This window comes from Meleagris gallopavo, chromosome 14 (assembly GCF_000146605.3).
Source record: "Meleagris gallopavo isolate NT-WF06-2002-E0010 breed Aviagen turkey brand Nicholas breeding stock chromosome 14, Turkey_5.1, whole genome shotgun sequence".
Taxonomy (NCBI): Eukaryota; Metazoa; Chordata; class Aves; order Galliformes; family Phasianidae; genus Meleagris; species Meleagris gallopavo.
In genome coordinates, this window is record NC_015024.2 from 2,869,070 (window position 1) to 2,884,248 (window position 15,179).

General features: G+C 44.6%; 1 protein-coding gene and 1 long non-coding RNA gene across 4 annotated transcripts; one reads left to right on the forward strand and one right to left on the reverse strand.

The window, feature by feature from the left end:
* Nucleotide 1: 1 nt before the first annotated feature.
* LOC104913142 (protein BTG1-like) lies at nucleotides 2-1,134 on the forward strand (the record flags this gene model as incomplete). Its single annotated transcript, XM_010718429.3, has 2 exons — nucleotides 2-56; nucleotides 139-1,134. Coding segments are annotated over 2 exons (405 nt in total), but the record flags the coding sequence as incomplete, so codon positions are not given.
* An 8,125-nt stretch (nucleotides 1,135-9,259) lies between these two features.
* Nucleotides 9,260-15,173, reverse strand: LOC116217162. 3 transcript variants are annotated; one of them, XR_004161281.1, is made up of 3 exons: nucleotides 14,730-15,173; nucleotides 14,259-14,437; nucleotides 9,260-9,371 (listed from the first exon to the last, which is right to left on the reverse strand). It is a non-coding gene; the product is annotated as an uncharacterized LOC116217162 (long non-coding RNA). The 3 variants fall into 3 exon arrangements; XR_004161279.1 differs by having other exon boundaries at nucleotides 9,260-10,080; XR_004161280.1 differs by lacking the exon at nucleotides 9,260-9,371 and adding an exon at nucleotides 13,138-13,224.
* Between the last annotated feature and the right edge of the window lie 6 nt (nucleotides 15,174-15,179).

Here is a 15,179-nt window from a genome sequence, read left to right on the forward strand (position 1 = left end):
TATCGGCGAGGAGCAGCTGCGGTGCTTCCGGGAGTGCCTGCAGGAGGCGCTGCGCGGTGAGCGGCGGCCCGGCCCGCTCCGTGTCCGCGGTGCCAACGCCGCTAACGCCGCTAACGCCGCTCTTTGTTCCTCCCGCAGAGCACTACAAACACCACTGGTTCCCCACGGCGCCGACCAAGGGCTCCGGGTACCGGTGCATTAGGATCAACCATCAGATGGACCCGCTGATCGGCAAGGCGGCGGCGATGATCGGACTGAGCCACGAGAGACTCTTCCAGCTCTTGCCCAGCGAATTGACTCTTTGGGTCGACCCTTTCGAGGTGTCCTATCGGATAGGCGAGGACGGCTCGATCTGCGTCCTCTATGAAAGCCCGCAGCCCGGGGCGAAGGCGAGCAAAGCCCTGGAGAGCAGGAGCAGCTGTAAGAAGTGGAGAACTGGCCGGTCCAGCCCGTCCGAGAGTTACAACATGATGACGGTTTCTAGTTAGAAGTTACTGTTCCTTGTACAGTTATGTATGTATCCCAGTTCTGTGATAAACTTAATTGTAACTGAGGTCTTGACTCTTTTTTTTATTTTTTATTGGTAGCAGCGGTAGCTTTCACCCCGTATCGTTCGAGTTGTACTGCCAATCCTGTGTGGCCAAGGGCTAACGTGTAAGCAGTCCTTCAGTCTGCCTGTTACTCGGGATCATGTACTGTAAATGCACTGTACAGCCAGCTGATTGTTTTACACATTTATATTTTCGAGGAAATTCTGGTATTTGTAATAAAAAGCGACGTTGTAGCACTTCATGGTGGATTTTAGTCAAGATTAACACTTTGTTTGAAAAAAAAAAAAAAACAGAAAAACAAACTCAATTTGAAAGCAATAACACAAAGGGGATTAAAGCGGAAGCAGCGAGCTGCACATCGATCTCCACTGACTTGTCTGCACAGACTTTTCTCAGGGTCATTCAAGTTTGGCTGCAGGGCACAAATCACAGAAGTATTTTTTACCTTTTTCAAAGCATGTGTTTATTTGGGAGCCGGGTTTCATCACACCCCGACGTTCTGACAGAAGGGGTTGGGGAATTTGTCTATCTTATTTCTAGTTAGCAAAGTAGAATAATAAAGACTTGCTCAAAGTGCTTTCGACTTGTTTTTTATTGTCTGGTCTCTGTTTCGTGAGTTTCCTTGTTTTCCTTTTGAGACATTGCTCTCAAAGCTTGCCACAGCTCTTTCTAGTCATTGCAGATACCGCGCCTTTAGCAGGGTGAAGCTCTGCATATTCACCTTTATTTCAGCTCGCTACAACATGCTTAGTACTGGTAAAGCTTGCTTAGCAGTGTGCCTGAGCAGGGCTGTGTGGTTCACTGTGTGCTGGACGAAGCTGAATGGAAGCAGAAGTGTGCTTTTAACACTTGATCTGCTGCAGAAGTATTTTTGGATTCATTGAGTTTGTGTTTAAAGCAGCAACTTAAACCCATGTAGGGAGCTGGAGTGAAAGGCTGTGTGTCATTTGCCTGTCCCTGGTTTGCTGGGAGGTAAGGAACTGCTGTTCCTTACAGCAGCTTGAAATTCTCCTTCTGTCAGCTTGGATTTGAAGTTTAGTAAAATCAGAATCAGAAGCAGTGGGTTCACTGCAACCACAAAAGTGTGTTTCTGGTTTGTGTGATGACTTGGGAGTCTGGTGAAGGATCCCATTCTATGGCTGTGCTGTGTCAGAAGCCGTGGTTTGTAAGGTAGCAGTGGCAGACTGCACTTCTGGTAGCCTGCTGTCTGAGCAGAGCTGGGTACTTGATGAAAGGGAGCTTTGTCTCGTCTTCATCTGTCAGCAAAAACCATCTTGTGCTATGTCAATAACGTGGTAAAGCATCCAGCGAGGGGGCAAGTCTGGGCAGCCTGGGAAGGGTAGAACCCTGGCCTGCATAAAGAGGTTTTCTCTTTGCGTTAGAGAAAGCTGTGGCTTATTGGCTGCACTTTGCCTCGACTGCTGCTTGCCCTGTTGTTTTGGAGGCAGGCTTGGCTGGTAGGCTCTGTTTAATCTGAACAAAATGCATAGTGCCATGTTCTTAGTAAGCAAAACTTTGTAGAAATCGATTTTGTTCCTACCCTGTCACTCCAGGAAATGGAGTTAGTTTTACTAAGAAATGGATGTTTAAGGTCTTGCAGCAAACTGCCTTTAGTAATACAAGATTGAAAAATCATTTCTTATAACATTGTTTGATTTTCTTACTAACCTTCACCTCTGTTCCTGATTGATTTGCCTGCACTGAATACTTATTTCCTCAGGACCTCTAGGGGTCAATTTTGATGCATTTGTTGCTAATTGAACAGAGTAACTTTAAATCTGATGCAGAGAGGTGCCCTCTGTGGCTCAGTGCCATTTGGAGGACAACACTCTGTGCTGCCCACTCACTTAAAGCAGCTCTTACACAGCAGGAAGTGTTGGAGGCAGTTGTTAGAGGTGAACTGGGAGCTGGGCATGGTTTCTACGTGCTGGACGTGGCTGGGCAGACACAAAGTAGGATACGGTAGCTTTTTCATGTGTTCTCCTCTTGCCTGCTGTGTAAGATGAATCCAGCCACGTGCATTCTGTTGCTTTTGTTAAAGGGTTTGTTAATCCTACTATGTTCAGTGGGATATTTCACACACTGTGTGTCTTGTCTCTGGTATCCCTGTACTTGAACCTGCTCTGCAGGTTTGGTGCTAATCATTAGAAAGGACATTTTTGTCAATGTAATTCAAGTTCAGTTGCGTATACTTAATCTGCTCTGCAGCCCCTTGGGTGAAGGGGGCTGGGAGGTTCAGAGCAAACACACCAAATCAAGAGCTGCAAGTAAATACATTGTAAAGAGCTTGTGACATCTACAAGTACATTCCACTGCTTTAAAATCACATCAGAGAGCTCCCAGCAGCACAAAGAAAGGCTTTTCTGGTGGAATGCAGCTCTTGGTAGAAAGCCAAGGGGGCTGTTTAGACGAAGAAGGTAACCTTAGTGTGTTTTCCTTAGAAAGTGAGGGGTTTGGCTTACTTGTTGCAACAGCACAATACAAGATACTTAAAATGGTAACAGTTCTTGCACAAGGCTGATCACATCTGCTCAGATGTGATTTAGAAGAGAAGGTTTTGGGTTCCGTAGGGAGAATTACTGTATGCCAGCCTTCTTGGAGCAGTAGAAGTGTATGGGGAATCATATCTGTTGTCAAGCCTGCTTGTAGGAAGACGAGTTACCTGCTGAGTAAGTAAAGCTAAAGGAAGGAACATTTACACGTGACCAAGTATGCATTTGCCTGTTTCTCCAAAAGACTGCCTTGCTGCAAAGATGGATAAATAATCGTTGTCCTTGTGAACTACACAACAAACCCATATCAGACAGAAGGTCCTGTTGGCTGATGTCTCCTTACCACTCGCTTGCTGCACATCGCACGGCTGGCTCCCCACCTCAGCGAAGGAACGGAGCGGTGCAGAGCTGCGAGCTGGAAAGGCTGAGCAATAAGGGTGTCTGTTTGCTTTCTGCAAGCTCCTTCATTTTTTCATACGTGCCTGAGCGCTGTCCCAAGATCCGGAACCCACTGCTCCTCCCATCCTCTGCCACTCCGTCAGCACTGACCTTACTGTGTTTTTTTCACTTCACTGAGAACAATAACAGATTAATTCAGACGCAGTGCTGACATAATCGTTAACTACGACATCTTCTGCTTAACCTAGCCGAATTCACACAACCTGTTCTTTGCTGTGAGTCTTCGTTTGGCTTAGAGTGCTGTTTGTTAGGTGGAGCACCTTAGAGAGCCTGAGCAGCGTGTCCTGGTGTGGTCAGCACAGAACGGAGTTTGGACAGGATAGCTCTTTTGTAGAACGCTGTCACCGCTATTAATGATGCTGCTTTCCTTATCATGAAATGAATTAGGACTATATGAAACCCATCTAACTCTCCTGCAATTATTAGTTATTATTTTATCTTAGGAGACCTACTCATGAGCAATTACCTGGTTATCCCCAAACTAATCAGGAATTGCCATCACGGTCCCACTGCTATCCTACATTTTCTTCAGGGTTTGTCTGGTTCTTGTGGCTATGCTTTTCCTTACAAAATTCTGAACATGATCTCAATATTACTTGCTTGGAATACTGGAAGCATCTCCTCACCCCTGCATAGCAGGAAGTTACCCGTGTTATCAAATAGAGATAGGCAATATTTGTTTGCCTTGTTTCAGCAACTTTACTGTCCTTATCTTAGCACTAGAATGATTTTAGTTGATGGCATACATTAAGAGGTCATTGCTTTTTGCACAGCTATTCATTCTTTCTTGTTTTAACCTTGGATTTCTCCTGTCATGCTACTGGCTGTCTTCAGGTTTTGTTACTTGAGAATCCACATCTGCTGGCTTCATTTTTTGCTCCTTCCTCTGGTGTACTTGCTTCTTAAATTATCTTTTCTTGTTTCACCAGAGCTGTTCTTGATAGCTTTGATGCTGTGAGTATTGGGCCCACCTATTTTTCTTGTGGTCTTGTTGGAGATTTAATTTATCCCAGTAGTAACCGCTGCTATTTTGCTTTCTAGAATATAGCTATGACAAGCCTTCACTGAGAAGCAAACTGCCAGTATGAGCTCGTAAATTTGATAGCTTCTTGGGAGAGCAATATTTCACATTCGCATAGAGATTTTCATGTATCTGTAGATGTAAATGTCTTAGGACCGTGCCTGTATCTCCATCTCCTTGCAGGTGTGGCTTGGCACTGCGGCTGCCCCTCTCTGTGGTCAGTATGACTGCACAGCTTTCTGAAGGCAGCCAGCCCGCATTGCTGTGAGTTCCAGCTGGCCAGAGAGCGCTGCGGGGAAGCGTGCCCACTGAGTCCTCAAACAGCTGAACTTCACTGCCCACTGCATGCCAGCACGAGTCACTCACTGCGCTCTGGGAAAAGGGACTTGTCTTTACTGTGCACATCTAACATTCAGTGCATGGGGGGCACGGGTAGAAATGGACTGGGGGAGCACCATCTTGTTCTTTCTGCCCCAGAACGGGATGGGCTGATACTGAAACAGAAAGCTTTGGATGCTGCCATGTGGGTTGTGAGCTAGTTTTCCAAGAGGTTGAAGCATACATGGAAAAACCTCGGTCAATAATTAATTATTATTAAACATGTTTGATGGCGATTAAATACACACTTGAGCTCAGTAGTAGTGCTGAACGTTTGATGGGGAATTAAGTGTTTTGATGGATGGAGGTTTTGCTTAACAAAATTGGTTGAGAATGGAGAGCCACATTATTAATGGGATGTGATTTTTCTTGCTAGCATTTCTTCTGCGCGCTTTGGCTGTAATCTCTGACAGCCATTGCTCCTTGCTACTTGTAAAGAGAAGGCTGTTGCTTCCATAAGAAGTCTAAAGACACTTCGTGGCATGAAAACTGAAACAAGTCTGGAAACCATTGTTAGCTGAAGTTAGAGGTCTTCTTTTGCCTTGTGATCCAGAGCAGGCTGTATATCGAATTCAGTCTACTTCCTTACAAGACTTCTTATTTTTCTCTTCCTTTTTACCTTTCTGTGTTTTTCTCCTTTATGTCAAATAATGTTTCGGGTTTTTTTTTCCTTCGTGATATTTTCTAACCCTCCATACCAGCTTGAAATCAGAAGAGATTAATGCTGGCTTGTTGGCAGCCACATATCTCGACAGGGAACATCAGAGCAGACACAGTAACCTGCACTGGGCTGACCAGGGGAGATTGACCCTGGGCTTTGGAGATATTTTTCTGGCCCTTTATTTTCCAGCCAAGCTGGGGAGCGTGATCCCATACCTTCATGTTGCTTTTGTGTTCTCTTCTTAATTGCAGTCGTATTGTTAAATGACCTAGAAGTTGCACTTAGAAGCAGAGCGATCCGTTCCATCTGTTCCGCTGTCCTTTCACAGGGATCCCTGCCTGAGAACGTTGAGCTCTGCAACAGCTTTGTCAAATTAGTGGGGAGAAACAGGCATGGATTTGAAGGAAGCTGCCTGACAGTTTACATAGTTTCTTAGGTAGGGTTCTAGAAAGCCGTATGCACTTGGTTTCTATGTCTGCTGCTAAGAAGTTTTGGGACACTTATTTTATTTATTCGTTTGTTCGTTTATTTATTTATTTAGAGTAGATACTTCCTTTGGAGATTTAATTTTATATTTCTGAGGAGTAGGTTTTTTTTGTTTTGTTTTGTTCTGTTTTGTTCTCTCCTATGAAGATTTTTGCCCCCCTGTGAAAATCTTGGGATGAGCCATCCATGGCCATCATGTTTTTGTAACACAGATCTGGTCCGCTGCCTGTAAACGAATTGCTCAACACACACTTATTGACACAATTGTTCATCACAGCCACGTGTTATTTGCACTGCTTCACACCTAAACAAATTAAAGGTGGGATTCCCTTCCCAACAAAGGCACCTAAGCATCACGCCTACAACTGTGGTGATACTTCCCTGCAGCCTCCAGTGAACGAATGGCCCCAAAATACATCCGCTGATCTTTTTCTCCTGATCTGAAAAATGTTTGTAACGTAACTGACTCTTGTGCTGAGCTTTGTGCTTTATTTCCCCTTGTTTGACTCTGCCAGAAGTATGTGCCTAAGTTGCTGACTGCCTTCAGCCTGGCACACTCGCCTGTATTTCCCCCCCCCGAATCCAGGTGCTGTTTTCATGTTGGAACTCAGCTGGCTGTAAGCAGAATGGGGTTTTGTGGTATTTCCTTTCTGTTTGTCCCATCAGTGATGGCTTTTGCCTTGACCCACTGACATTTTTCACTGACTGCTGAGTGTTTCCCTGCAGTCTGTCATTTGGAAAGGTTACCTGTTACCCAGAACATGGCACTTCCCATTTGCAGGCTGCAGTCATTTGTTCTGACAAACACTTTTAACTGGTAACTGTTGGAGAAATGCTCCGTTCAACCTTGGTGCATTGCTGTTGTCTGCAATACTTTTTGGAAGAGGGTCCAAAAGGGTAATTCTGTGATATTCGTATGTGACCCAAGCGGTGCCTTTGTGGACACCTCCATACAGCAGAATAAAGCAGTATGTGGGCGTTCTTTCCCTCATGTGATACACAGCATTACCCTTCAGGTAAAAGAGGCCCTCCGTGTTTGTTTTTACCGAAGGATCTATCAGTAATGCTGCTGCAGTAGGCGTTGTGCCAGACGTGGCTGCTTTGGGAAGGCAGCACAGAACACAGGGTGCCGTAACCGAAGTAAATATTTGTTAGGAGCAAAGATTCTCCTGCGTCTGCACTGGCGCTGAATTGTCAGTGAAATCAAACAGGTGTTGTACGTTGGCAGAAGCACAGCAGTGTGCCTGAAAGGCTGGTCGCAAGAAAGGGTGATTCCCATTCTAGCATGCACTGAGATCTGATAGGCAGAATGGAGGCCGTGATGCTGGCACTGCTGCCACAGCTGTGGACCTGCTCGTCTTTGGGAAGTGCTGTGAATACCCTGGATGTGGATCAGCTTACAGATGTGGGTCTGTCTGTAGGAATGGACGTTGAGCAACCTTTTTTTTCCCCTTCAGTTTCATCTCTGGTTTTGATTCCTGCATTTTATTAGACTGTTCCATACTGAATTGAGAAGAAAATGCTCAGTGGAATAACACAGGGCAGCAGTGACCGAGGGAAGGGGGGAAGCTGTCACAGAACTCTTCATTCTTACTCAGAGCAAACTATCACTTATTTCGCCATGCACATAGTTTACTTATTTGCACTGTTATTTATAACATGTGTGCAGATTCATACATATACATACAGGGAAGATAACAAAAACCCACACTGCACTGTCCTTGTCCAAACCAATACAGCAAGTGGAGCACTCCAGCAGAAAGGAAAATGGTTACATCTCACTGGGTGTCAGATAAGGCATCTTTGATAATGAACCAAAGACTCATTTCTAAAATCCAGTGTTAGGTTGATACAACTCCTGATAAGCCTGTATGGATGTTGGGTTTGTTTGTTGGTTTGTTTTTCTTTTTCTTTTTCTCTTTCTCTTTCTCTTTCTCTTTTTTCTTTTTTTTTTTCGTTCTAACAGCTCTTTGTCACTGTGTTCAATGGTCCCTTGTTTCTAGGAACAATAATAGATAAGCAGAATGACTTGGCCTGCAGACTTGTGGTGTCAATCTGGCAAAGGATGTCCCCCAGGAAGAGCCAAATGGGCAAAATGGATGGGGGAATGAAATCAACCGACTTCTCAAAGCTCAGCAGAGCCCCAGGGAAGCAGTCAGGAATTGGAAGGAGTACAACTCTTTACGTGCATCTTTATAGCTGCCGTCTGCTTGCTCATTTCTATTGAAGTTTTCAGTTTGTTTCCATCTACTTTTAGCCTCTTCCTGCGCATCTCTAAATCTGAGCTCTCCCATCTGAGCACGGCCATTGAAATTGCATGGCCTGACGTTTGGAAGCGTGAAGTGAGTGCAGAGCCTTCTGTTTCTCATGGGAACTGGAAGCCATCAGTCCTCTGACAGTCAGATCAGTCCTACTTAAAGGAAGTGTGCAGTTATGAAGCTGGGGGGGGGACGTAAATAACATTCTGTGATCCCTGTTTTGTAAATGTTTTCTGCAATCAAGATAATGAACTAATGACAGCCATTAGAGTCTTAACCGGCAAAATGAAATGATTCATTTGGAAATTGGACTAACTTTGGACCAGCACTGAAGGAATGTGCTCCTGCATGGCATCCTGCGGCCCTGGGAAGTGAGCACACCTGTGCATGGGCACTACCAGTGATAAGGGTGGGCAGCAGCTTCTTGCAAAGGCAGAAGAGGGACAGACCGCAGGAGGGGGAGACGTGGCTTACGTCGTGCCCCAGCAGGAGTTTAGAACTTGATTTAACTGAGACAGAAGAAGCAGCAAAAGATACGTGTGTAGCTTTGTGGTGACCTGACATCTGTTTTGTTTCTCACTCTTCTGCGATTGTTTCAGTACACAGATAAAATAGCACTTCTTAATAAAAAGTCCTACCTTTAATGAGATAAGACAGCGCAGTCTTCTGTTTTTATTTCTTCTTTCTGTTTTTGAAAATGAATTTAACAAAACAGCAGCAAAGATCTCTATCAAACACTTTTGCTGCTGCTATATTATACGGTGCAGCAGCAAAGAAGAAAGGTGATTTTCCTTTGGGGTGCTGGAGATGTGAAAGGAGGAGTACTGAGCTGTGTGGGCACCTGGCTGTGTCTCCTCAAACCAGCAGGTGAGGCTGTTTCCCATCACATCTACTTTGTAACACTACAACGCTGGGAAAGCTGCGGGACAAAATACCAGTATTAATGGAGGGGCTGTTAAAGAAGAACAGTTTAATATTGCTGTTTTTGTCAGTGCTGCTTTGCTTTTCATTCATTCAAGCAGTAATGTAGGTAGGGCAGATATGTGAACGGCTTTCACTTCCTTTCTGCAGAGGGAGAAAATGGAAATACAGTAAATACAGGAGCTTGCTTTGTTTCTCAGACAGCCACCCTGCAATCAGTAGCCTTGAGGTCTGTCAGTTTCTCTTACTCTGACACTGATGGATTTACGTTGTAAAATCTTCTCTTCTTTCCAGACGATCATTTCTAGCTGAGGAGCAATTATTACTTGAGTTATCATTTTAGTCTCTCTACTCTTTTTCAGGTGGCTTTTTTTTGTTTTGCTTTGTTTTGCTTTGTTTTTGTTTTGAAGGCTTTCACAATTTACTTCCCAGTAACTGTTAGTATGTCTTTGTCACTGTTCTCCCCACTTTCACTGTAAGTCCATCTCCAAATACAATTCTGTAAATACCTTCCCTGCATTCTTAGTGGCTCATTGATAATTAAGTAAGTTCAAGAACAACCAGGAGTTAGGATGTCAAGATACATTTTTGGGATCTGTACATCCATTCTGCACTGCTGTTACCTCCCCAGATGCCAAGCCTTGCACGAGGAGGGGCACCACTGTTCTTGGGCCTATTTCTGTTTAACAAATGTAGGACTTGATCAGGAATTCATGCTTGTTCTGGCATTTGAAACTTATTTCCTCAAAGGTCTTCACTGGAGAGATTTGGAACATCTTTTAATATTTTGGTGTACTTGTTTTCCCGTCACTGTTAGGAACAGTTCTTCTCTGAGCAAGTTGGGTTTCTTTTTCTAGAAATGGAAGATGTGAGGTGCACACTCACTATTCACATAAATACTTTTCTTCCAAATGAGATACTTTCATTAGAAAAAAAAAAAAAAAAGAAGCAGTGGATATTGCTTTACACTTGCCTTTGCCAAACATTCCATCAGAAGCATCTCACAATCACTCAATAAATACCCACCTCGTTACTCTTTAAAAGAACTGTGGATTGTTACCTTTGAAATAGCTGTTTTAAGTCAATAAAGCAATGGAGTAGATTGTGTTATCACTGACATTCTGATAGTGCAGATCATGAACTCAGACCTGGCACTGCAGTGACGGCAGAAAGCTAACACCTTTTTTCTTCAAGGGAAAAGGGACCATGGTCTGTTGGATGGAGGGTACGACTTGTTCTCCTGAGACATTTCTTTTGTTCATGTGCTCTCTGCTGATTTTCAGAGCACACCCAGAAACATCTGTTTCTTCTTTTAGCTCTTCCTTGGGAAGCCCCTCACCCTCACCTCGCTGCTCGTGCAGTGCTGCTGGAAGTCCCGTTTCCCATCCAGCTCCCCCTGCTCTGCAGCTGAGCTGCAGCAAAGTGCCTGATGCTGCACTCCCTGCTGATTTTGGTGGTGCTCCTATTCCTGGAGGGCTTGCGTGGCTCCGCAATGCCGTGCTGCTTTGCTGAGCTACTAACGAGTAATTTTTAAAAACAAAATGAAAGAAAAATCCAAGAAAATCTGTCCATTAATTGGTAAGTTGCTGCAGCTTGCCATGCGGGCTAAGAGCAATGCAAAGAGGGGGCAGGAGCACAGGGAGGTTTGGAAAGAAGAACCTTTTGAGATAGCATAGTGTTCATTAGCTGCTGTGCTGAAACTGCATTGTGTTTCTGTTTACATATCAGAGATAACAGAAACTGAGGTATAAAGTGCAGAGAAAACGTCTCTTGAAATTACAGCTTCTAGTTATTGATTTCAATCATAGCAGGTCCAGTAACTGTGCTCTTAAAGGGAGTTGGTTTGGCAAGGATGAAAAAAAGCTCTCATCTTACATGCCACTGTTTGAATACAGCAGTTACTCCACTCCAGCCAATAAAAAAGTGATATCTGTGAACTCGAGGCATTTTATCTGTTCAGGTATTTCACAGCTGTGTCGGGGATCATCGCGTTTATCAGTAAGCATACAAATGTAACTGCTCTGAATCCTGCTGTGCCATCTCCTGATATTGCTCCACAGTTTGCTGTGCTGGTGTCTGAGCTGAAACATGATGTGTGACAGGCTTACGTCAACTTGTCGTCGGTGTTCCAGAGACCTCGTGCTCGGTGAGCTCCACATCTTAACTGAGAAGGTCTCAAGGACTCGTGCAGCATGGCATTACTGAGCAATAGCAGTCTGGCTAACAGCCAGGTAGATGGGGTTTCTTTCCTGTTTAAAGATGGCTGTACAGGGCTCGTGCCAGAAGTTGTCCCCTCCTTTAACCGTTAACAGGTCCGAGGGCTGCACACAGACGAGGCCGTGCATGTGGTATGGACAACCCAAGGGCACATGTGTTGCAAGAGAGAGTTTGGTCACAGCTGACAGTATAACAGGAACACAAAGTAGCTGCTGTGAGAAGTGGTGCTCTGTTGCAAAAGCAGCACAACTATTACTGATGTGACTTCAGGCTGCAAACTCCGCTCGGGTGGTTGGCTTTCCCTTCTGCCTGTAAAGAGCATTTGTCCCAGCTGCTGGTGTGTCACTTAATACCAGGCAAGATTAAAAGCTCCTTATCCCTTCATCTCTCTTTCCTCGCCTGCAGGATCAAATGCTATAAGAACAGACTTTAGGGAGGTGCTTAGCTGGGATCGGTCCTGTTCTGTTCGTTTAATACCGTACCGAAGAGTTTCACCTCACTGCTCTGCTTTAAGGACCTCCTGCAGTTCCTGAGTAGATATCTTTTTCCATCCCGACAATTCACCACGATGTGCCCCCAGCTAATTTGTCCCCCCAGCCACTCCATGAGCATTCAGGATTCCTATCCATGGAATCCACGGTGTTTAATGATCTCACTTACGTATAAAAATACTCTGTCTCTGTCGACAACTTATTGGTGTTTTATCTGTTATACTGAGAAGTTATCTATGCTCTGAGTCTTCATTTCCTCCTTTCTCAGCCCAAGTAGCAATTAAGCCTCCTAACAGCCATAATATCTGTTCATTTGTGCCTGCTGTTCCTGATGGCTGGGTGTGATTCTGTGAGCTCTTTTGGTTAACAACAAGCATGCTGTTTTACCTTCATTCACCTTAAGTAACCTTTTTCTTTCTGCTGTCTTATTGCCATTGACTTAGCTACTAAAATATTTTATTGTGGTTTGAAGTACCATGTATACTTTCTAAACAAGCTATCAAACAATATATTACAGCCATATTGCATTGTTTTTTCCAGTGCCACTCAGTTTGACAGATGGTGAAAAGATCACTGAAGCATGAGGTTCCCTGCATCTCTGCTATATGTATGAAATTACACAGATAAACAGCGGATTTGAAGAAAAAAACAAGGCATGGAGGTTATGCAATCCTGACAACAGAGAAATGGCAAAGCTTTAAAATCATGATGAGGTGTGAGTTACATAAGTATACTCCATTTTTGATGGCTTGAGAGTAGCATAAAACTGTTGGGTAATCTTAACTGAACATAATCACATCTTTTGAAAACTAAGAATGGTGCATTTGATTAAAAAAAGAATTACTGCTATTGTATCACGACTTCATTTTGGTGTTATCATGTCCATTCAATATTCTTGGCCTCGTTGTCTGGAATTTTGGATTTTTAAATGTGGTTACTCCAGGCAGACACTTCTAGGGTCAGGAAAAGATCTTCTGTGTCTGGTTTATTCTTTTTCATAAAAAGAAAAAACACCTTTTTTACAGAAGCCTTCCGTTTTAGTGACCTGTAAAGCTGAGATGTAACTGTTACTGCAAAAATCCCTCTTACTGCCTTACAAGACAAGCTGATTTTATCCCGAGTCTCAGGTAATGCTGTTTTTAGCTCAGACCTGCACATAATTAATTTTTCTTAGCCATCAGAGTATTAACGCAAACACTTGCCTGTTCTGTGTGTGTGTATTTGCCTCCAAGTAACCAAGTCCCGTTTTTTCCCCCTATTTTGTTCTCATTCTTCGGTAGATGCACAAGCTGTAAAAGAGTGCATATGTGGGAGTCTGGTGTTGATAGTTCTGCAGCATGCATGGGGAAGCCCTGCTCTGGTGGCTTTTGGTCGAGAGTGCTCTGTGTGCTGGGGGGTGACCTGGGAGGGTATGGATGAATAAATGGAAAATGTAAAGTCAGTGGTCAGTGCCACAGCTGCAAGCAAATTTCAAGAAATAAAAAAAATACCATTATGGGCATGAGGAGATGGGTGATAGGCTGGGAAGAAATTTTATAATAGCTGTTGTATTGTTTGCCTTCACTGAAAAAGGTAGGAAGGATATTTTCACCCACTCGCACATCTGTTTGACTAACCTTTCATGGTAGTGTTCTATTAGCTTATAGGAAAGTCACATGATCTGTTAATCTTGTAGTAAAGTGCCTTTTATGAGGCACTTTATCTTGCACAGAGGCTATCAGCACAGTGAAGTGCAGCGCAGCACTGATTTGAAGGTTGTAGATACACGTAGTGCTGTTTGTCCACTTTTGTATTTTACCCCCAACAATGCTGGGTCCCCAAAACAGGATTCGTGACACAGAGCTCTACATAGCCACCTGGTGCTGTTCTAGGGTCCAGACAAATGGAGATGCATCTTTGACCTGTGCTGCTCTCCCGTGGCCTTCAGACTGCATCCAAAAGAAAATGGCGCAGAGATCAAGTGGGAGCGTGAGGCTGGAGCTGTGATTACCCTGCGCATTCCTGAGGTGGTTCTAAAGTAGCTATTTGCATCCTGGAATACCACAGAACTCCTGATTATTATCCACTGAGATCCGCAGACGAGTTTGGAAGCTGAGAGCTGTGTGCTGGCAGCCCGCAGGTATTGCGTTACAGCAAACCCAGGTGTGCCTGCACACACTGCACTTATACCCCCAGACATAGCCATGCCAGACACATTCCAGTTATGCAACGCTTTCATGCCATTAACAGCACAGATGCTTCAGATATTTTGGTTTGAGCACGTTGTAGATCATATCTAAAATAAGTAACACTTAAAAAATGATAACGTAGAGAGAAATAATACCTTGTTGTCTCTCCTATTTCAGAGTTTCATCAGTGCATTTTCAGAACAACCCCGCAGTGCAGCAAAGCAGTAATTCCACACTCGGGATCAGGAGGGCCCTGATGGACACTGACTGCACCAGAACTCGGCTGCGCTGGCTTCTTCACTGTTGTCTTTTTACCATTGCACGGTATTGAATTCTGGAGGCATGAAAATAGAAAAGGGATCAACTTACAATGATAGGATGTCTTTAAAATTCAGACAGAATACATCTACATAAGTCAATGTATTGTGAACATTATAGAATGTAGGATCATTATGGTTGGCAAAGACCTCTAAGATCACCAAGTCCCACCGCCCACCCCCAAACCTGCCCTCAGTGCCACATCCCCACGGTTCTGGAACGCCTCCATGGACGCTGACTCCCCCAGCTCCCCGGCAGCTGTGCCAGTGCCCGACCGCTCTTTGGGAGCAGTTTCTCCCAGCTCCCACCTGAACATCTCCTGCTGCACCTGTGCCCTCAGCCCTGCTCCCAGCACTGCCAATGGCCGCAGTGCTGCCGCACCTCCTGCCCGCACGGGGTGTCTTTATTCGGTCACTGCTACAAGCGCTCACACTGCTGTGCCTGAAGTAGTGCATGTGGTACGGCACTTCACTGATGTTCTGCACATAGCGACATTTCTCCGTAATGCTTTCTGATGAGTTGGAACAACACCGCGTGATTGTGTTTTTTTTGTTTGTTTCTATTTCCATTTGTTGCCGCACAATGTTTGTCAAACCCAGAGGGCGATGAGCATACTCCAAACGTTCTTCTGCCGTCATGTTTGCTAAGGGGATCAGCAGCTCACACGTCTTTCCTCCCGCTCGATGAATGGGAGGCGGCCGGGAGCGCCCCACTCAAAGATGGCGGCGGGGGGCACCGCGCTGCCCGGCACAAAGATG